Source organism: Oryza sativa, chromosome 2 (genome assembly GCF_034140825.1).
Source record: "Oryza sativa Japonica Group chromosome 2, ASM3414082v1".
NCBI classification, from domain to species: Eukaryota; Viridiplantae; Streptophyta; class Magnoliopsida; order Poales; family Poaceae; genus Oryza; species Oryza sativa.
Window position 1 is genome coordinate 28,033,310 of NC_089036.1, and position 22,039 is coordinate 28,055,348.

General features: G+C 41.7%; 2 protein-coding genes across 4 annotated transcripts; both read left to right on the plus strand.

Annotated features, from left to right (window-relative positions):
• Window positions 1-3,075: 3,075 nt before the first annotated feature.
• On the plus strand, window positions 3,076-6,224 carry LOC4330301 (F-box protein PP2-A13). 3 transcript variants are annotated; one of them, XM_026022795.2, is made up of 4 exons: window positions 3,076-4,001; window positions 4,337-4,455; window positions 5,198-5,316; window positions 5,466-6,224. In XM_026022795.2, the coding sequence occupies exons 1-3, from the start codon at window positions 3,657-3,659 to the stop codon at window positions 5,292-5,294; spliced, it is 561 nt and encodes a 186-aa protein (XP_025878580.1). In that variant the 5' UTR covers window positions 3,076-3,656; the 3' UTR covers window positions 5,295-5,316; window positions 5,466-6,224. The 3 variants fall into 3 exon arrangements, with proteins under 3 accessions (XP_025878580.1, XP_015627322.1, XP_015627320.1); XM_015771836.3 differs by having other exon boundaries at window positions 5,249-5,316; XM_015771834.3 differs by lacking the exon at window positions 5,198-5,316.
• Window positions 6,225-13,947: 7,723 nt separating this feature from the next.
• On the plus strand, window positions 13,948-21,706 carry LOC4330302 (lysophospholipid acyltransferase 2). Its single transcript, XM_015770978.2, has 8 exons — window positions 13,948-14,366; window positions 18,029-18,084; window positions 18,566-18,786; window positions 18,862-19,258; window positions 19,816-19,901; window positions 20,400-20,463; window positions 20,566-20,678; window positions 21,208-21,706. The coding sequence occupies exons 1-8, from the start codon at window positions 14,065-14,067 to the stop codon at window positions 21,346-21,348; spliced, it is 1,380 nt and encodes a 459-aa protein (XP_015626464.1). The 5' UTR covers window positions 13,948-14,064; the 3' UTR covers window positions 21,349-21,706.
• The last annotated feature ends 333 nt before the right edge of the window (window positions 21,707-22,039 follow it).

The following is a 22,039-nucleotide window of genomic DNA, read 5'->3' on the forward strand; positions in this document are numbered from 1 at the left end:
ATCAATTCACCGGTATCGCATCGGCGCATCCGCGCGCCTGCCGCCTTGCCGAGTTGCCGTCGGCTGCCGCCACCAGCAGCGACCGCACGAGCCCATAGGCCATATCTGCAAGTCCGCAACTACTATTGCTGAACTGCTTTGAAGCCTGATGATCAAGAGGAGGTGAGCAGCGGGCTGCAAGGAGCAGCAACACCACCACATTGACATCGCTGTCTGGTTTATTGAATTTTCAATTTCTATTCCGTTGCCATCTGCACCTTGCGCGCTATGCTTGGTTTATGTCTCTGGTTAATTGTTTTGGTAGAGTCTAGAGATTTGGACTTGGAGTTGGACGAAGTTGCGGTAGTGTGTCTGTTGCCGACTCACTTTATGCGTGCACCTGGCCGTACATGATCAATAAATTGGTAAGATTTTAAATTTTGATTTATAACATAATTTATATGAGTTAAACCAGTAAACCACTATTAATAATATTTTTTTCAATTATCTCAAGCCATTTCATAGAGAAAAAAGTATTGGATGAAATTAATGTCAATATCATATACCAATGACTTCAGAATGGTGTATGAAGAAAAATTTGAAGGTAACATACATGATGTTTTTCATATATATTATTTCTAAATACAATTTAATTTTTTATCGATAAAACCCGTGTATATACCTATTTATTGATCATTATTTAGATGGTATATTAAGGGCCCCTATGTTTTGTTTCGCCCTAGGCCCATACAAACTCAGGACCGGCCCTGGATGTAGCTGGTCACGTTGGCCGAAACTTTGTGTCTGCTCACACTGTTTCCTGTGTGCACATCTAAACATCTATTGTGCTCCCCTCCTCCTATACCGCATTCCGCATGAACTCCGGCTATCCCGCATAGTCAATAGGGAGGGCGGCAATTAGGACACCACTGGCAATCATTAGCAAGCTGATGTGTTTTGGGCAACGATTTGGATGGCACACGATAGACGGTGTGGTGCAATGCCATCGTCTGTGTGAAGGCGGATGATGGACCTCAACTTTGATGTGGGTGGCACGTGATATGCACCTTTTTTTTTTGCCACAATGGGGGTGGCGCCTAATATGCAATTTTTTTTTTACCACGGTAGCTTTTGGAGGGTGCCGAATGCAAAATATTGTCCAGCGTGAACTACTATATCTGTGTCCAGGACCAACAAAAGGTGATTTGGATTTAGTTGCGATGCATTGAATCATAAGTACACATTTAAATATGTGACTTACAATATCATAGAGCTAAGTGACACTTCGATCAAAGTTTAAAAACCAGCCATGTATTTCCTTCTCTTTTCTTTTTCCTTTTTTCTTCGGTTCATTCTATTTGGGAGCACCTCACGTTAGACATTGGTGCATGATTTAAGACGATGCGTGTGTGGTGGCCAGCATTTTACCCGGAGAAAAAAAAATCTGCATATTGGCATATTTCTTGCCACTCGACGTCGTTGCTACAAGCTAGTCTACACACACAACATCAGCAACAGTTACGGAGTATGTAATTATGGAATCGCTTTCAAGTTCTCGTGCTCCTGCTCAAATAATCAATGCATGGTGCTACAGTCCATGCATATGCGTGCATCGAAATTTCTTCATCTCCCTATTTGCTGATGTTGAAATACTAGAAAAGACACATCGGTTGCTGTTGTACTGTCGTGTAACATGCCAACATTTGAACCACATACTCAGCAAACTAAACCTGCCCTCCCGGGAAACAAGTGGAAGCAAGGGTTTCTAGGCTTTGCTTAGCCCTAATTGATGCAGCAAACACGTTCTCACCGAACAATTGGTCGGTTTGGACCTGCTCTGGTCGCTGATTAAATTTGTTGGACCATTAATTCCTGACGTTTTTCACGCTCACCCTTTATGGGATTTACTAACCAACTGAAGCTTCGAATTTAGTATCGTTCGATCCTTTCCAAGATCCGTGCGTTGGTCTCGATTCACAGTACTCGTGCGTGTGCAACAAATATCTCTTGCTTAAAGTATGACCTAGCACATGGCAAAATCATAGATGAGGAACTACTCAACGGCTCAAAGTGCTACCATGCATCCTTATTTTCCACTACCACCTTTTCTATGTTTTACTCCCTCGGTCCCACAGATTTTAGCCATTGGTTGGTAGATTAGTGGTAAAGATAAAATATTAAATTTTTTATCATCGATAAAAAATAGTTTTTTGAAAGTTGTAGATAAGAGCTATTGAAGTATAAGATTTCATAATTTGTAATGAATTCAATGTAAACAATGGTTGTGAAAAATTCTAAGAAAAATAACAATGTATAATATAGTAACATCGATCATTCCAAAAAATGTAAGCTTAAATTCGACCTACATATTAATAAAACGAGACAAATTCGGGTATGTATGAATTGTCCATTCGCTGAATTTATATTTTTTATATCATAATGCATGAGTTAACATTGGAGGAATGGTATATACATAAGTTGTATGAGTGTAACAAAGCCATCGTTTCGCTTATTCGTGGAATAAGAGAAACGGCATATTTACAAACGAAAAGTAATTTGTGAATAAAACCTTTATATACGTGTTTTTAGTGATCTAAAAGAAAAGGCTAAAAAATAAACTTCGATGAAAAAAACTCAAAATCAGCTCCAAATTTAAGATTGAAAATTTAAATTTTGGTTGATAAGTATAAGCATAAGAAAAAGATGAGGCCGCAAATTTTATAAAGAATGTTTTGTAATTATTTAGATGGTTTTTAAATAAATAAGAGATATCTCTTATGTATTGTTTGGTTAATCCCATCCAAGAAAAAATTAAGAGAATTTATTTTACATCTATTATGATGCGAAATTATTTTCTTCTCAATCTTCTCCAAGTCTCGAGAGTTATTCATAAATTGTAGACGGAGATATAAATGAACTTCTTTTTAAACAATTTTGAGGTCTAGAAATGATTTTTTATGAGGAAATAGTATTAAAGCCAGACGGTTAAACCCAAATGACCGTGTTAATTTATTGTACGGTAGGTCATCGACCTGCCAAATGGTCATAGAGGCGTTTCCGCGTGTATATATATAGCAGGATGAAGAGGAAGAGGAAGAGGAAGGCAGAGAAGAGGAACGAGTCGTCTTCTCCAAGGCGTCCGAAAAATCTCTCCGTTCTCTCGCAAGCCACAGTACTTCCTACTCCTCCTATTCATGCCCCCGGCCCCGAATTGGATACGCTGGTTATTTCAGAACAAAAGTCAGTTTAGATTCGACTGGAGGCCTAACTGGTGGTAATTTGAAGCATTTTGGTTCGCTTTGGGGGGCCAGTAGAGGCAAAAGGTCTGATTTTTTTTATCGAATTGGTCGCCCTTTTGATTGGAGAATCGTCAAGCTCGGCGTGAGAGTTTCTTTGGCCTGTGCTCGCCTGAGAGTAGAAGGCTGTGGTTCTTGCTCGGCAAAATTTGGGCTTATCCTTAAATCGGAAGGCGTGGGCAGCTAAATTCACAAGGAAAGCTTCAGTTACCCACGGAAGAAGGATTTCCCTTCTCTCTCAGAGACTCGGATTGGTGATGGCCCGGCGCTGAATTGCTCTGAAATCTGCCGAAAGCATCGATCTTTGTCTCCGAAAGATCAGGGATTGGGCCCTCGTATCCCCAATTCGCCCCACCTCCAAGACGGCGGTCGGGCTTGTAGATGGGGTCGGGGTCGAGCATCCTCGGTGCGGACGGGGAATGGGGGGTGACGTCCCTTGGAGACATGCCGGAGAGCTGCGTGGCGGCGGTGCTGCTCTACCTTGATCCGCCGGAGATCTGCCAAGTCGCCCGCCTCAACCGCGCCTTCCGCGGCGCTGCCTCCGCAGACTGCGTCTGGGCCGGGAAGCTGCCCGTCAACTACCGGTACCTCCTAGCCTTTGCAGCTGCCGCTGATGACGAAGGTGGTGACGGCGGACACGGTAATGGCAAGCGCAGCTCGCCCAGCAGCAAGAAGGATATTTTCGCGCGCCTATGTCGACCGACTCCATTCGATTTTGGCAACAAGGTAATAGAGCCAATTTGTTCTTTAATTTCTACTAATTAAGATTCAGGTAATAGAGCCAATTTGTTCTTTAATTTCTACTAATTAAGATTCTATGCTGGTTTATTAGAGCCGATTTGCTAATGTGTCATTTATGTATGATGATTAATTTCTTCAATGAGGGTTGCTCTAAAAAAACTGTTCAACGGGGATTGGAGTTGTTGGGGTTTGGGGAATGGAAGACATAATTTGACCATTACTTGTTTAGGTTTGGTGGATTAATATATATATATATTTGGCCTTCTGTTTGCTTGAAATGATCTGTCATGAGTAAAGAACATCCATCTTGTGGTTTATAGGAATTCTGGATTGACAAGAACAAGGGAGGTATTTGCTTGTCTATCTCCTCAAAGGCAATGGTGATTACAGGTATAGATGACCGGAGATACTGGAGCCAACTTGCCACAGAGGAATCAAGGTATTTACCCCTTGGTGGCTTTGATTTTGCATAACTATCGTCTTGTAGGCGAATAATAAATAATTGTTGAAGAAAATATTTGACCTCTGAAAATCTGAGTTGAATTAAGAGTTATTTGGTTATTTGGTTTTACTTCTCTTCCTGATGAGTTAAAATACATCAATTGATTGATTTGCAACCACCCCACTAATACACTATTGTACTAACCGTACAACCTTGAAATTTTGTTAGCTTGTTTCTGGGTATTAGCATATCTAGTAAGTGAAACATGCAGGAGTGGTTAATTCGGGCAGCAATGTTTTGGTGCAGATGAGAATAATTTTCTTTGACCTGAATTCTATGAAATTTATAAGATTACTTAAACCCATTGAACTTCTTAGTTGGGATATATGAGTTCAGTTGTATTAGAGAAATTCTCTCCACTTAACAGGAAAAAAAAATCAAGATTTAGTAGCACATTTCCAAGGTTAATTTACAAGCCCATAATAGTTACTTTCGGATTTGTGCATCAGTAGAGCACAGAAACATTCTGTTACTGTTCTGTCATTTGAGATAGAATGTATCTTGAAACAATTTGTTATGGTTCGTTCGGTGTATGATTCAAATGAATAAATTCTGGATCGAAAAAATAGTATATATGTTTACCTTAAAGCTTGCTTTATTTTTTTTTAATTGTGGTTACATGTTTTCTACACTATCTAACCGTTCTATACATTTTTCTCAACGTGCCCATGTTGCCAAGGACTACCAACTATTCCACTAAGAGCTCTCTAATTTTCTTTCATGTTGTCAGTCACACTGACTTAAGCAATTTGAGATTTAACTTGTGGAACGCCTGATTAAAAGATTTGCTGTAATCTGGTTAGTTCCCTAGTGCTTTCAGTTCTCACTGCTATTTGCAAGTACTGCATAAATTTAGAACATTTCATTATGTGATCACTTCTATTGTTGATAGAGACTTTTATCTTGGTAAATTGGAGATGATTTAGGTCCTTATTCGTATCATGCAGATTCCACCATATTGCCTATCTTCAGCAAATTTGGTGGCTTGAGGTAGATGGAGAGCTTGATTTTTGCTTCCCTGCTGGTTCATACAGCATTTTTTTTCGGCTTCATCTTGGACGACCATACAGGCGCATGGGCCGCCGTATTTGTGGAACTGAACAAGTCCATGGGTGGGAAGCCAAACCCACACGGTTTCAGCTCTCAACTTCAGATGAACAACATGCTACATCAGAATATTATCTAGAACAAGAAGGAAGCTGGATACTTTATCATGTTGGTGATTTTGTTGTACTGAACTCGGACGAGCTTATGAAGCTCAAGTTCTCAATGTTGCAGATTGATTGCACCCATACGAAAGGTGGCTTGTGCGTTGATTCAGTTTTGATATATCCAAAAGGGTATCGGCATGAAAAGGCAAATATAGTGCACATGTAGTGCTGCAGAATGGTTGCAATACTCCAGCAACATGAGACAATTCAGTGGGGTGTGGCTAGCTTTTTCCTGTCCGTTCTTTCCTGAAAGTCCATGTGTATATTTTTTTCCCCTTGAGTTTTACATGATGTAAGGCCTTTTGTATTCTTTTATAGTGTTAGGGTAGGGAAGTAAAGGGCGAGTTTTTTTTTTAAAAAAAAGAACTTAAATTGGCATGATAATTGTTGAGTACAGAGTCCTAGTCGTTTAAAAGTAGGGACAGATGCCATCTTCATATGTAATTTTTCATCAGTGCAATGATGTTTGGCGATCTGGATATTCCTCTTTGCTTATTCCCATGGCTTAAAGCTGATTTTATCTTCTCAACTGTTTGGGTATTCAACAGCTTTCAGGTGAGCAAATGGATGGCAGTAATAAACTTCCAGCATACTAGACCTGTCGCCCGCATATTTTTGCATAGAGCTTAAGCTAATTATTCTTTCGGTTAATGATAACTGCCTTGTATATTGCTGCCCTAGTTCTGAAGATTTTGCTGATCACAGGATGCCAGGATGCATGTATTCTGCACGCTGCATATCGTAGGAATTGCTGTAACATTTTTATCGCATATGATCAGATCCAAAATCCATTGGACTTGGGTCAACAGACAAAATACTGGGTCCTGGAAGTGTTGTGAATCTCAACTGAATTCCTCATTGTTATCTAATCCTTCTGCAACGGGGCAAGGGTCAACGATTGTTTTGGGAACCCATCTCTTGTATCTGAACTGTTCCAGATAATGCATCGTACTGTATTCTATTTAGAGATTCAACTGGGCATTCAAATACTCCGTCGAGAAAGGAAGACGAAGAGATTGTTAACATGGACAGCATGATCGTTAACAAGTCAATCGAAGTCCCATAGAGAGGAGCGCAGGCGCGGCGCATTGCCGCGGCGAAGTCAGCGATGAGAAAATTGGTGGAGGATCCATAACTGGGTTAAGTACTCAAGTGCACAGGGCGAAGCCGTGAAGGGCCGGAATTTATTGGTGTGCGAGAAGCCCAGGAGACCCCGGGCTTTTGTTCTGCAGTGGAATAAGTCCACTGACCATCCCTTAACTTCACAGCAAGTCCGTATGGCATATCCCGCATCCCTAATCCCTAAGACCCTAACACCATAAATCTTGACCCCTTAAGTCTTCAAAACCATACAAAATAGATCCCCAGGCAGTATAGACCATATTTCCCACTACTTTCGCTGACATGGCATATGGCAGGGCCCACTTGTCAGTGTGCCGTTGACGCTGTTACTAGACAAATCGACAGCAAAATTCGGTTTTCGGCGAGCAGAAGGCTGTAGACGCTGGCGGACAACTGGCTCTCCAGTGAGTTACCGAAGTCGTTCGGCCGCCTCACCGAGCTCAGCATCGTCACCTTGTACAACAACTCACTGGAGGGCCCTCTGCCAAAATTGTTGTTCAAGCTCAAGCTAGAACCCGATGGTGATCAATTTCTCCCACAACTGATTCACTGGCGCTGTTGTGCTGCTCCTCGGCTCGAGCTCCCTCTCCGTGCTAGCTCTGACCAACAACAGATTCTCCGATGTCATCCCGGTGGTGCTTGCGTGGTCAAGGTGCATGGTCCGGCTCCAGCTGTCCGGCAAAAGGCTCGCCGGCACGATCCCTGCCGAGCTGGGCAAGCAGACTGAGCTCAAGATACTTGAACTCAACAACTTCTCTGGCGACATTCCGTCAGAGCTCTCCAACTACTCGCGGCTCACCCATCTGAACCTTGACGGAACAGCCTAACCGACGCCGTCCCTCCGTGGCTCGATGACCTTTGGTTGCTCGGCGACCTGGACCTCTCCTCGAACGTGCTCACCGGCGGCATTCCAGTGGAGCTTAGCGATTGCTCTGGCCTGCTCAAGCTGTCCATAAGCGGCTTTGGGATCAGGAGCATCCTGCCGGAGATCGCAAAGCTGGCATCTCTCAACATTCTGAACCTGCAGAAGAATGGCTTCACCGGCGTTATACCATCGGAGCTCCAGCGCTGCAACAGGCTGTACGAGTTGCGGCTGTTGGAGAACTCGCTGGAGGGGCCAATCCCGCCAGAGCTGGGGTAGTTGCCGCTTGCCGGAGCTGCAGGTGGTACTGGACCTCCCTCGGGATCTCTGTGTTGAGCTCGGCGAGGCGGCCGAATGACTCCGGCAACTCGCTAGAGAGGCGGTTGTGCAACCTCCAGCAGTGCAGCCTCCTGCTCGCTGGAAACTGTTTTTTGCTATCGATTTGTCTAACAACAGCACCGACGACACACTGAGAAGTGGGCCCGCTATATGCCACGTCAGCAAAACAAGGGAAATATGGTCTATATTGGCTTTGGTCATTTGCACTGGCTGCAGCAAGCTGGGTATACTGTTACAGCTGCATAAAATGAACTTGCATTAGGGCTGGTTGTAGCAGCTACGCTGTTGCAGCTAGCATTACCAATCAGCGCCACTACCATTGGGCTTACTTTGCATGGTTTTCAAGATTTGAGGGGTCAAGATTTTTGGTATTAGGAATTAGGGATGCCATACAGACTCTGTGTGAAGTTGAGGGATGGTCAGTGAACTTATGCCTTCTGCAGTAGTTTCAGTTCAACCCATCCTCTCGAGTTTTGGGCTTGGGCTGTCCTGCACCCTCGTGGGCCAGAATACAACTCGGACATTCTCCGGATCATTTGCACCCCAACGGTTGGGGTTATTATCAACCAAACTATCATTAAAGCAGGTAAAAATACAACATAAATATACTAAAATACCACATATATATTTTCACAAAGTTCAGAAATTAAAATTTTGGTATGTCATTCCGATACGATGTTGGTGTGCAGGTATATGATTTTTTATTTCTATATGTACCTATTTAAAAAAAATACATAATGCTTATGGTATATTTTTTTTCCTGTTGTCCAGCTTTCCAAGGCTTGGGCCTCGCCAACACCACTTGAGCCGGCACCAACTCGTGATCGTGAGCCCGTCCTCGCTGACTCTCCCGAGTCCCTACGCCCATCGGTTCCTCTGCCATCACTGCCTAGATTTCTCTTCACTACTGCCCGAGCTGCCGCCAACACAGGGCAAGCTTCGACATGGCCATCGCCAAGGGTATCGGTTTTTCACCTCTACTTTCTCCGCTTAGATCGTCTTCACCAAGCTCCTCACGCCTATTAACTTGATGACACCTAATATCAAAAGGTATTTATTGGCTCAAATGAGCCACGGGTCGTCGTTAGGCCGTTGGTGCTCCTATGGCCACCCGTCAGCCTCGTTTATAGGTGGGCTGCCCCTTACACCCCGCCCTGACTCCTCTCCGACATCGTCCGCATCTTTGGCGTCCTCCCCTAACCTCTGCGCTTGAGATGACGTTGTCCAATTGTTGCTACCTATATAAGGATAAGGGGTAGCCTCCTATGCCTCGTGATCCCTCGATAGCTCCGCGGCTCCGTGTGGGCCGCCACCAGCTGCCACCTGTCCTCGAGCGTGTCGTCGTCGTGTACTTGAGATTGGTTGAGGGACATCTGCCCGTCCTGGTATGCTTCACAGCCTTTGTTGCCTCGCTGCTCTCTTGTTGTGCTCTTTACTATGAACATGTGTTTCTGTCAACGGAAAAAAGAGAATAGATTAGGACTTGGTCATGGCCTAGTGTGAAGGACTAGAGGGGAACAGTTGCACTGCTAACTTGGTCTATGTGCCACTGTTGCACTGCTTATGTTGTATCTTTTCCTTTGCTATTACTCTGTTTTTTTTCCTTTTTTTTAAAAAAAAAGAGTTTGGGTTTCGGTATTCTGTATTTCTAAAATTTTCATTTAATAATTTTTAAAAAATATTCATTCGTCACAACACACGTGCCATTTTTCTAGTTAGTGAAAAAAAATATTTGAACATGATTTTAGTGAAGTTATGGATTTGTCATTGTTTTATGACTCTTTGAGCGTGTCTTAGAGGTGAATTTGTGAGTGTCTTGTGTATGTGTAGTAGTGTATACATATGCGTCTTTCATGTAATTGCAAAAAAGAAAGAATATATTTTTTACGCATACTATCATTTGATTTTTGAGCCACTTGATTTAGATTAAACCCTTCATATTCATTCACCTTTTTCATATAAACTACATTACCTCCTCTAACCCTAACCAACCGTCGCCCCATAGCTCCTCGCTGACATCACCACCGCTTGTCAGCGATGACCTCCACTGCACACCCTCCTTCCCACGATCCCACTCTCCCTCTTCGTTCCCCATCGAGGAGGTTGTGATGCCCCGACACCACCATTACTGTGCTAGCCCCTGGTGTGCTCTCGTCTCCATCAACTGTCGTCTCCTAAACGCTTGGGCGTTGGTGCCCTCCCACCTACATCCTCTAGCACTAGCGGTGGCCCTGTACCTGGAGCCTCCATCATTAATTGTCACCTCCTTACCAATCGAGCCTCACAACTCGTAGTCTCCACCGTCAACCGCTCTCCTCTGCCCGGTGGCCCTAGAAGTGCCACTGCCACCTTATTGTTTTCGAGGTCATCACCATGTTCTTGCCACCGTTGGACAGCCGTCGGAGTTGTTGGGAGTCGTCAAAGCTAGAGAAGGAGTCTGCGCATGAACCTTCAAGCTAATCAAACGATTGTTTGCAGCATTGGATGTAAATTCTTTGCAATACTGCTGATGCAGTAGCAGTGGCTGACATGTGGGTCCAGAATCACATGTAAGTGCACTAGCAGTACGACAGACAATCTTCACTGGTTTTATATTGGCTTTCTACGGCAAGCTGGAATAATCTTATCTAATACTACCTCCGTTTTTTTAATAGAATGACGTTATTGACCTTTTGTCATATGTTTGATCATTCGACTGATTAAAAATCCATGTAATTATAATTTTTTTTGTTGTGAGTTGTTTTATCACACAAATTACTTTAGACATTATTTATATAGCTTATATATTTGCATAATTTTTTTAGAAATATGAATGATCAAAAATATGTTCAAAAGTTAATAGTTAATAACGTCATCTATTAAAAATATGGAGTAAAATTAATATGCTTCGTAATCATGTCAACCCATGCATCCGTACTCACACGTACGATCACAAAGGAGAAAATTCCGTTCCAACTTCCAACCTCAGCACAGCACCGGCAAACTTCAAAATATGTACTCCACACGGTTGATGACCTTTAAGACACAGGGAACCACGCTAGGAAAGCAAAAGCGGAGCAAAGCAAAGAAAAAGGGCCGGTAGAAATCACCGTTCACAAGGAGTAATACACACCACTCGATTGTTGTCTCGGGAGGTAAAAAAAAATACTGTCACTATAGTACTACCATGTACCACCACTGCAATTCTGTACCGAGTCCAGGAGTACTTCAGGATGCTGAGCACCGGACTGCATCACTGCGCTGTTTCTTGGGTTAATACTAGTAGTACAGCAGCAGCAGCTGAGCTTTTTAATTTGCCGCACCGCCGGCCGGTGATTGGACGGATGTATTTACTACCCAAAAGAAACGCAATTCAGATCCGTGCAGTATTGCTCACTGACATGTGGGCCCCACAGACCCTTGGGCCCACATGTCAGTGAGCAGCACTGACCCTCGCTCGTCCCGCGAGCTGATGGAGCCTTTGTTGCGCTCGCTACCTTCCGGCCTGAAGGGCTGTAGCATCGTCGTCTCGGCCAGCGAGGAGGGCGGCGCGACATCGCGCTACTCATCACTGCTCCTTCCTGCAGCAGGCGAGGCCCCTGCGACTGCGAGCGAGTCGCGACGACGGACGGAGGGGGCCGCTTCGCACGCGATCTGGTCGTGCGCCGCGCAATAAATCGGTGGGGTGTCCGCAGGCTGGAGGGCGTTTGATGAAAGGCTGCCGCCGGATCCGATCGCTGCCACGCCGGGTCTAACGCTTTCCCTGTTTTGCCTGCCCGTGTCCGTCCGTGCCTCCGTGGTCACCGTGCGTGTTAGTACGCTCGCTAGCTGCCACTGCCAGGTCCGGCAAATGCCGTCCGAGTCCCTGCACAATGGCGAATTTCACGCGTGAACACGTAGGGGTGAAAACGGTAACGGTAATTACCGGCCGACCGGCATTCGTTTTCGACTTTCTACCGGCCGAGCCATATGGAAATGGTAATCGACCGAAACAAAAATGGAAATGGTAAAAAATATGGAAATGAAAACGGAAATGGTTTTGCTGTTATACCGATCGTTTCCGTATTTACCGTATTCTTGCGGAAATTACCGTTTCTTATAATATGGTAATTACCGTATTCTAAATATGTCGATATTATAGGACATGTTTATACTTGACCCACAGCTTATAGATTGAATAACTCTTCAATAAAATCTCTAACTTTTGTACATGGCTAAAATGAAGTTAATTTATAATTTATATAGTATAAGCTTGAATTTATGTATATATATAACATACTTATGTAAAGTTAAATATATGTTTTTATAGTTTAATGTTTCCGTATTTGTTACCGGTTTCCGATCTGTACCGACATGTTTCCGTCCGTATTGTTCCGTTTCCGGTTTTCCGATATCGTTTTCGTTTCCAACTTTACCGTTTCCGATTTCATTTCCGAGAAAAATATGGTTACGGAAATGGTTGAGGCTGTTTTCCGATCGTTTCTGACCGTTTTCATCCCTATGAACACGCAGTGAATCTTTTTATTTGGATCCCAATGCTCAAATAGAGATGGATGGAGTAGTTCGTTTGATCTAACGGCGACAACTGTGGGATCATTACACCTTATTTATGCTTTGCTGCAAAAGGTACAAAGAGAACGGCTTATTAAGACGTCCTTTCTGTATGTTAAATGTTGAAAGCTACTCCCTCTGTCCCAGTATAGTGGACGTTTATTTGAAAAATTAGTGCAAATATAAAAAAAAGATAAGTTATATGTAAAGTACTTTTAATAATAAAGCAATTGACAAGCAAAATAAATAATAATTTCAAAATTTTTTAAATAAAATTTTTTAAATAAGACGAATGATCAACAAATATAAACAAAAACTCAAAAAATAATAATATGGGACGGAGGTAGAAGTAGCTACGAGTGCTTCGGTACAACGTATGGGGGAGATTCCGGTCTTGATAGGGATTGATAAACACGTTTCCTTCGATATCCCCGATGCACCAACCTGGATAGTTTGTGTCTAATGAAGAGTGTCTGTGTATGTTGCGTATACTGTAGAGGGTTGTGCACTAGTGCTAGCTACATTCCCAGAAAACGTACACGCCGGTATTCCCAGAAAAAAAGAAATGCTCTACTAACTCGTTGACCGATTACTATGAATGAACTCGGTTTACATTTTTTGGTAGGGAAGAAATCTCTGTATGGACCTGATTTTAATAATGATACATCCAAACTAAAATCACCAAAAATGCGTGATTTTGGGAGTATATGGGAGAATATTCTTAAGCTTAGTATTAGATTCCTCGCTTTTTTGATTGCTAGAGACACAAACCATAGAAGGATATGTAAGAATATACACTGACATATGCGGCCTGACTACAGCGTGATATCCAGCAAAAGCATATAAGACAACTACGGATGGTTGGAAATTCCGTGGAGCTTACTTGCCGTATATAAGATTAAAGACCAGTTTTATAAAGGTCATGTATGGAGTTTACTATTCTCCTGATTATTACAAAATTTATATTGTTAGTACGAGATTAAGCCAAATCCACACTCAAGAATTAGCGTAGATTACTATGGAATATTGGATAAGATATTCTCACTGACATCGGCAGAGTTTTTCTTTTTTTTTTTTTTTAAAAAAAGTCAAAGCATCGTGCGGTCCTGCATATCTATGGGCTTCTTCCAAATTCAAGGATTTTATAGAATTGTTTTAAAAAGCGCTTACCTTTTCAAGTAACGGAGAAAAAAACATGCCATGATCCGGAGGTGTAACAGTTTCTACACTGCTAATTCAGGAAATCGTCACATGAAAAAAGCAATTCAGGAAATCGTCAGGGCCTTGTGTACAAAACTACCACACCTAGATTAGATTTGCACGGCATCACATGTAGTGCACGCGACTCGCATCGCAAAAAAATTTGGGAGACCACCCACAAATCGCTCGTCGGCGAGCGAATCCAAACCAAATCCTTGTTCTAGTCTTGTATCACCCGCATCTGCGCGTCCCTCTGCGGCGGCGGCGGCGGCGACGGCGGCGATGGGGCTGGAGATGGAGGGGATGGCGGCGGCGATCGGCGTGTCGGTGCCCGTGCTCCGCTTCCTGCTCTGCTTCGCGGCCACCATCCCGACGGGCCTCATGTGGCGGGCGGTGCCCGGCGCCGCGGGGCGGCACCTCTACGCGGGGCTCACCGGCGCCGCGCTTTCCTACCTCTCGTTCGGGGCCACATCCAACCTCCTCTTCGTCGTGCCCATGGCGTTCGGGTACCTCGCCATGCTCCTCTGCCGCCGGCTCGCGGGGCTCGTCACCTTCCTCGGCGCCTTCGGCTTCCTCATCGCATGGTGATGAAACTCTCCCCCCCTTCCATCCGCTTGTCTCCAGGGTTTGCATACTGCTATTGGGTGATTAGGATCGAAGAAGCCGTAGCTGCATGCCTAATTTGGGGTTGACACACGAGTAGGACGAGTAGAAAGAGAAGGCTAGGGCAGTTTATTTACAAACCAGAGGAATTTTTGAACGGAGGGGTATGTGGTGATGTGGCGGTGCCAGATTTCATATTCGAGCCGACTCAAACGATTTTGACTTTTTATTACTGGTACTCATGTGGTCCTACGTAACATAAGATTTTTACCGTGGGAACAGGGTCTTCTATTGAACTCCGCGTCGATTCGCTTGTATGCCTGCAAACTTCGAATTGGTGATCCTGTGAAGTTTGGAATGAATAGGTTAATCATTTGCTTTTCTAGTCCTGTTAACTGCAAAAATATAGGAGTGATGGACTTGCAATAAAAGCTCATTACTACTGCTTGGATTGCATAGTCCACTTATATTTTTATCCGTAGTTTGGTGGCAACCCTTTGTGATGTTTTATTGAAATAACATAGTAATGCATGCTAATGTGAAAAACACATGGTCAAATATGAAATTTTGGTTACTGAACGTAAATGCAAGGTAGAGATACTCTAGGCTGAGATTACTATATCGGAACATTCTGAAGCTCCATATGCAGTCCAAAACAGATTTTATAGACCTGCTGTTTTTATGCCATCTTTCTCTGGTTTCTGCCGTATCTGGCTTCAGAACAGTTCAGGAAAGGCCCTTGCATTTACAGTTTATTTTGCAGAAATCTCATTTTATTTTCTTGGAGTATTAGTTCCCTGTGTTCAATTGCATGAGGATTGCCACTCTCCAATAGCGGCAATTGATGATTTTCCACTCATGTCTATGACACGTGGGACAAGGCCCACATGCAGTAGTCTATATGTGGAAAGTCGTCAAATGGCCTATGGAGAACGATAAATCGTCAGTTTTCCTGATAGGTGTTATGTCCATTAAGTGCTGATGTAAATATTTCCTGGAATTCACTAATTCATGTACATGCTTATTCATCCATTTGTTACTCGCTTAATATTTGCACCTACGCACTGATGAACAGAAGAAAAGGGATAGCTTTTCATCTATACTAGTTTGGGGGTTTTTTCGTCGTCTTACCCTTCTTAGTGATCCACCGCAGTTTATATTTATGTGTATGAGGTGGAGGTTGGTAAGATAAAATTAGGATATCGGCCTGCTATCAATTCTTAAATAGCACATCGTTAGTCTCCCAAGGATTTCTGCATTACACTAAAATATGGTTCAAGAATCGAAATCAGCAATCACGCAAGAGATCTTTTACTGGTGTTGCATCTAGTGTCCTACGATGTTCAAGCTAGGGTTATTGTGAATCTGCAAGGAATATTGATTTTGTTTTACTTGGTGTCATGAGAGATGGGATTCTGCAGGGTGAAGCAACAAGATAAATCACTGCAAAACAGAAAAGTGATGTGCAAAATAGTTGACAATGACAGCTGACAGGAGTGGTTCCCAAATATCCCCAAGCGTTAAGATGATAATGGTGCTGTTTGATTCACCTTAAATTATTTTGTTCAGTTGATTGTAACTGAGTATGTCAACTAAAAGAAATGAAGGGATTTAGTTTATTCTTGAAGGAAACAATCAAACTTGGAACTGGTGATGTTTTATTTGCTGAATGGCCTATTGATAGATTGGCAATCTGAGTATCTAAACCCACTCCAGTGACTATGCAGATATAGGTGTTTTCCTATTACAATCTCATTAGTATTAGTGTTTCCTATATCTCTAAAGAAATTCATCCTAAACTGCTGCAAGTATCTAGTAGGGTCTGCCGATTTGGAATTTCAAAATGAGATTGTGTCATTCCCTGCATAAGCAGTGTGAATCAGAAGCAATGATGTTATTCTAATTTCACGTAGAGAGTAATCATGTCTTCTGCTCCCTTTATCTCGTAGAGAGTGCCTGTCGATTTGGATTTGGAAATCCTAAGTTTACCATTCTAATTTCACTCCCATTTATGTTCATGCCTTCTGCTCCCTTTCTCTGGTCCGCTGATTCGAAATTTCAAAATGAGGTCAGGCATCCTAGATAAGCAGTGTGAATCAGAAGCAATGATGCTATTGTAATTTCACTCCCATTTATGTCAGGCTTCTCCCTTTATCTCATAGAGAGTACCTGCCAATTTGGAAATCCTAACGTTTACTAAGTTACCTTTTTATAAATGTGCTCCAATATTAATGGGCTGAGTTCTGTAGTAAGTTTTGCATTATTCTCAAATCCTGTTTTCTTGCCAAAAGATAAAACAATATGGCAGGCTGTGATGCCATGTTGCAACTAGTACCTAAGATGATGCCCGCTTTCCATTCTTATGCCATTGCATGCGTCAAACTAAGCATCTAACAGAGATTACCAAGAACCTGATTGAGACCTTAATTGGAAAAAAAAACTGTTATTTTCCTTCATTCAATATTCTGATCAGCAGTCTCTGTCATCAAGATAAGGGAGAAATATCAAACATTCCACAATCAGATTGGATGCTGTAAACTGAAGTATGCTTATTTCGAATTCTTAATACATAACTGATTTCTATTTCTAGAAACCATAATTTCTCTGTTGGCGGGATCCTGATACCGTGTCCTCTGTCCGCACTCCGCACCCTAGTTTCTTGACTTCTTTCTGGTACAGTGGTACTAATGCCATTTTTTTGGTGGAACATGGAGCACTATGATGGAAAGAAACTACTGTCAGAATTGGGCAAAAACAAAATCTAGCTAACATATTAGATGACATATCCACGCAATATCAAGAAGATCAGCCACCAACAGGCGATCATCATAGTCCTAAATATTGTCGTGTTTCCACTTTACGCCAACTTTGAAGTTAGCTAACTCATCATCTGAACATATATGTATTTTTATATTAACTATTGTCCTGGCGTTGTTTACTCACATAAAAGGGTAAACTATAATATATTGTCGTCTAGCGCTTTATTTTTCTAGTGTGCTGTTCGCTATTATTTCCTTTATCTTCCGTAAAAAGGTATTCCCTTGTGCATATGCAAATTTTGAAAAGCAAACTGTTAGGGAACAAAAATGTCTTTTGGATCTGGATGGGGCTTCTTTTACAGACTGGTTTAAACTTAATCCAATTTATTATTAAAAGTGTGTTGTGGACTGGAATGTGGCTGGTTGGACACCTGAAGTGTGTGTTTGTAACAAGTGATTTTACAGTCCTTGAGTAGGTACTGATAGGTACCCCATTTTATAGTGTAAAATTTGGTACCTCTTGATACCTCCAGTACTAGAAGGTATGAAAATTTGCACTAAAAATTTTAGTGCCTCTTGCCTCTTGGTACCTCTCAAGGGCTGTCAAATTTCTCATGTAACAAATCTTTTTACCTTTAACTCAATATAAAATTTGGTGGGCTATCCTTTGCCAGCTCCTTGTCTTTTCAAGTGCTATGGACCCATTCTAAGTAGTAGGTCAAACTGAGTCCACACCATTAAGACTAGGGAAACATTTGATTGTTAGGAATTATAGTTGCGGTATTAATGTATTCAAATTTAGTCATGATTTTTGTCTTGGAGATGCATGGAAGGAATAATAAGCAAATGCAGAGATCCTAACAGGTTTTCATCCTCTTATACAGTCACATGTACTACATGAGTGGAGATGCATGGAAGGAGGGTGGCATTGATGCAACAGGTATAATATAGTGCTCTATTGTTTCTCATACATATTTCATATAGTTAAACTATATTCATTGGTTAATTTTCTACATCATTTCGTTCTTTTTCTTCGGGGAAGTTTTTAGACCATATCTGATTTACATATTTGAAATAAGCATAGAAAATAAGACATGTATTGTTTTCAGATCCCTAGTATTACCTTATGGAATTTTACTCATCTGTTTTTGCTGCCCTGCTTCCTTGTAATTAAACACTGTTCCACGAGGATACGGTTCCTCTTTTCTAGTAAGAACTAGACCTTCCTTTTGAGGGTTTAGCTATAAAGGCAACAAATTTCATAATAACTTAACTTTTGAGGCTACATTTTGTCCATTCAGGTTAAAACATCAAACTTTAGGTTTTCTGGAGAAGGTTTTATTTGTGTCACCCCTAAGAAAAACATTGTGCTCTGTTTCAAGTGTCTTTCTGGAATTGATTTTTTTCTTTTTGCAATGCAGGTGCTTTAATGGTTTTAACATTGAAAATCATTTCATGTGCAATAAACTACAGTGACGGTATGTTGAAGGAAGAGGGTTTGCGTGATGCCCAGAAAAAGTATCGTTTGGCTAAACTTCCTTCTTTGATCGAATATTTTGGCTACTGCCTCTGCTGTGGCAGCCATTTTGCTGGGCCAGTATATGAGATGAAAGATTATCTTGAATATACTGAACGGAAAGGAGTAAGTGGCTTTTGTCTGCTTTGTGTGGATGATGTTATGTTTTGTTTATTACTGATATTTTCTTGTCTAAAACAGTTATGGGCCAGCCCAACTCCTTCACCACTATTGCCTACTTTGCGTGCTCTAGTTCAAGCTGGCGCATGTATGGGGTTATATTTGTATCTATCACCTCAATTTCCACTTTCACGGTTTAGCGAGCCCTTATATTATGAGTGGGGTTTCTGGCACCGGCTCTTCTATCAGTACATGTCAGGCTTTACTGCTCGTTGGAAATACTACTTTATATGGTCACTTTCAGAAGCTGCAATCATTATATCTGGTCTGGGTTTTAGCGGCTGGTCTGATTCATCTCCCCCGAAAGCCAAATGGGATCGTGCAAAAAATGTTGATGTTTTAGGTGTCGAATTAGCTACAAGTGCAGTTCAGTTGCCGCTTATGTGGAACATTCAAGTGAGCACATGGCTGCGATACTGTAAGTTCTGCATCCTGATGAAATCCATCATATCGTCAATATTTTTTTTAATTTTCTTTGTTGGATGATAGAATGTTTTTTTATTGAGTTTACCATGTCGGTATGGAAAGTGCTGTTGTGCTTTCCCAAAATGGATAGCACGATTTTAAAGCTTACTGAAGATCTGATCGGCAATGACCTATTATGATCCATAATTCCACATCACTTCTACATTATGTGCAATTCAGTTTGCAGAAGAGCATAGAAACAATACTCTATTAATATGTAGTCTTGTTATAAGTTAATTTACAGTTTAAGTGGGAGAAGTCTAAACTTCTAATATATGTGTTTGACCCTTGAAATTAACTAGTTGAGTAAGGAAAGTCCATCCACTTGAATTTTATTTTGTGTAAAATCTGGGTATGCACTAAACAGTTTGCCTTCTTTTAAACTGGATACCATTCGTTCAAGATTACTAATAAATATGAATTTTGAAAGCCTGAGCCGATGATATTCAATTTGAATACTATTAGTTCCATAACACTGATTCAACTATTTCAATTCCACTGTTATTTCAGATGTTTATGAGAGGTTAGTTCAGAAAGGAAAGAAACCTGGTTTCCTCCAGTTGCTGGGTACACAGACAGTCAGTGCTGTCTGGCATGTAAGTTTTATTTTTCATGAAGATTATATTTTGACTTTACTTTTTTGTACTTCTTATCATCTATAGAATAGCGCCCTGAACATAATTCCATCAATACTTGCTATATGAAATTAGAATGCTGTATATTTAGAGCTTCTATTGTCCTAGTGCCCTAGTACCCATCTTTCCAAGTAGAGGCAACACAAGTAAATTGTAAAATGTCCTTTTCACTTCTGACATATTCTGATACTGTATTAAAAACTTGTTTTCTGACACTTTTCTCATACCAAGGATTAGGTAGTGCTTAATATTTTTCTAACTTCATCTCACATGAACATGTTGAGGCCTGGTTTAGTTCCCAACTTTTTCTTCAAACTTCCAACTTTTCCATCACATCAAAACTTTCCTACACACACAAACTTCCAACTTTTCCGTCACATTGTTCCGATTTCAATCAAACTTCCAATTTTGGCGTGAACTAAACACACCCTGAGTGATCTGATTGTTTCTGTTTTACAGGGTCTTTATCCCGGATATATCATATTCTTTGTTCAATCAGCATTGATGATAAATGGTTCAAAAGGTAGCTCTCCCTCTCTAATTTCAGCCGCTCTAATTTCCTGAGATGTACTCTATTAGTTAGAATTATGAAGTTGTAGTTGATCTGACATTTTCCTCAATGCAGTCATATACAGATGGCAACAAGCAGTCAGCAATCCAGTCTTCCACGCTATCCTGGTTTTTGTAAATTTTTCATACACCTTGATGGTCCTTAACTACTCATGTATTGGGTTCCAGGTGAGATTGAGCTTCTGAATCTTGTTTTACTTTATAGCAACTGAAAAAAAAAAGACTTGTCAGAGTGTTTGTTGAAATGAATCCTGAATGAAAATGTTGCATTTGCATACACACACAAGAAAAAAAGGTAGATACCATTGTTTTGATCCGTGCCTTTCATGACTAGTATATACATGTGGTTTTTGTAGTAACATTTTTAGTTTTTACTTTATCACCATCTTAAGAAAAGAGCATTGAAGCCTGAATGGTTCTTTAACTAAGTTTAAACAATCGTGCCACTTTAGTGATTTTAGTACCATGAAGTTATGAGGTTATGTAAGAGGGCAGCTTAAACTCACCAAGCACACCCGAAGAAAATACACTACTGTAGTTGCTGTCCTATTTTATTAATAAGAAAATACCGTGGGTTGAGTTTTGTGTCTCTTGACAGTAGTTCTAGTATTACCCTGTAATGTGAAAAGATGCCTTTCCTCTATTGTTTTGTGTATAGTTTGTATTTACCATGCTGTATACTCTTCGTTTCCTCCAGGTACTGAGCTTCAAGGAAACCCTAGCATCCTACCAGAGCGTATATTATATCGGCACAATTGTTCCCATTGTAGTTGTCTTGCTGGGTTATGTTATCAAGCCAGCCAGGCCAGTGAAGCCAAAGGCTCGGAAGGCAGAATGAGCAACAAGTTGACCTGGTCAAGTGGTCATTACATATAGGAGCGACGAAGAACATTTAATGACGATAATGACGAACTAGTGTCCAGCTATTCTACTGTGGAATTTCGCAGGAGAATGTGATGACTCACCTCTTAAAGTTCTGAACTCCCTTGTGATTGATCAAACATTAAAACGTGGCACTCCCGTTGGATTTTTCTTCTATGTTATGACTACTACTACAACTACATAGGATATCGGCCTTGCGCCTTCGGTTGTTGAGTTCTCTTCTGACCGACTGTCATTCAAAGCGATGTATTTTTTATCACCTTCCCTGGCCTGGAGCCAAATGGAGGTGTGAATGGGCATCATTTCTTGGTTCACATCCAATGTGTCCTTACCAACTGAGCTCCAACAACACTAGCAGTTTAGCGCCCATGTTTTGACTCATGGCTTACTTTGAACACAATTTTGGTGCCATGATAGCTAAACTCGTGGCCACCGAGTAGCCATATGGCGGTCATAGACTACTTACTGAATCCGGCGCCCTCTGCTGGTCATTTTGGTCTTATAAATGGTGCTACGGAAGTGCAAACCTGTGGGTGGTCTGGTCCAAACTAATACTCCTACTACTATGCCGCGTCGCAGAGGTGGTAGGTTTGGTGCTGGCTGGTGGCTGCGTCGTGTTTGGGTCCCAGGATTCGGCAACCTGAAAA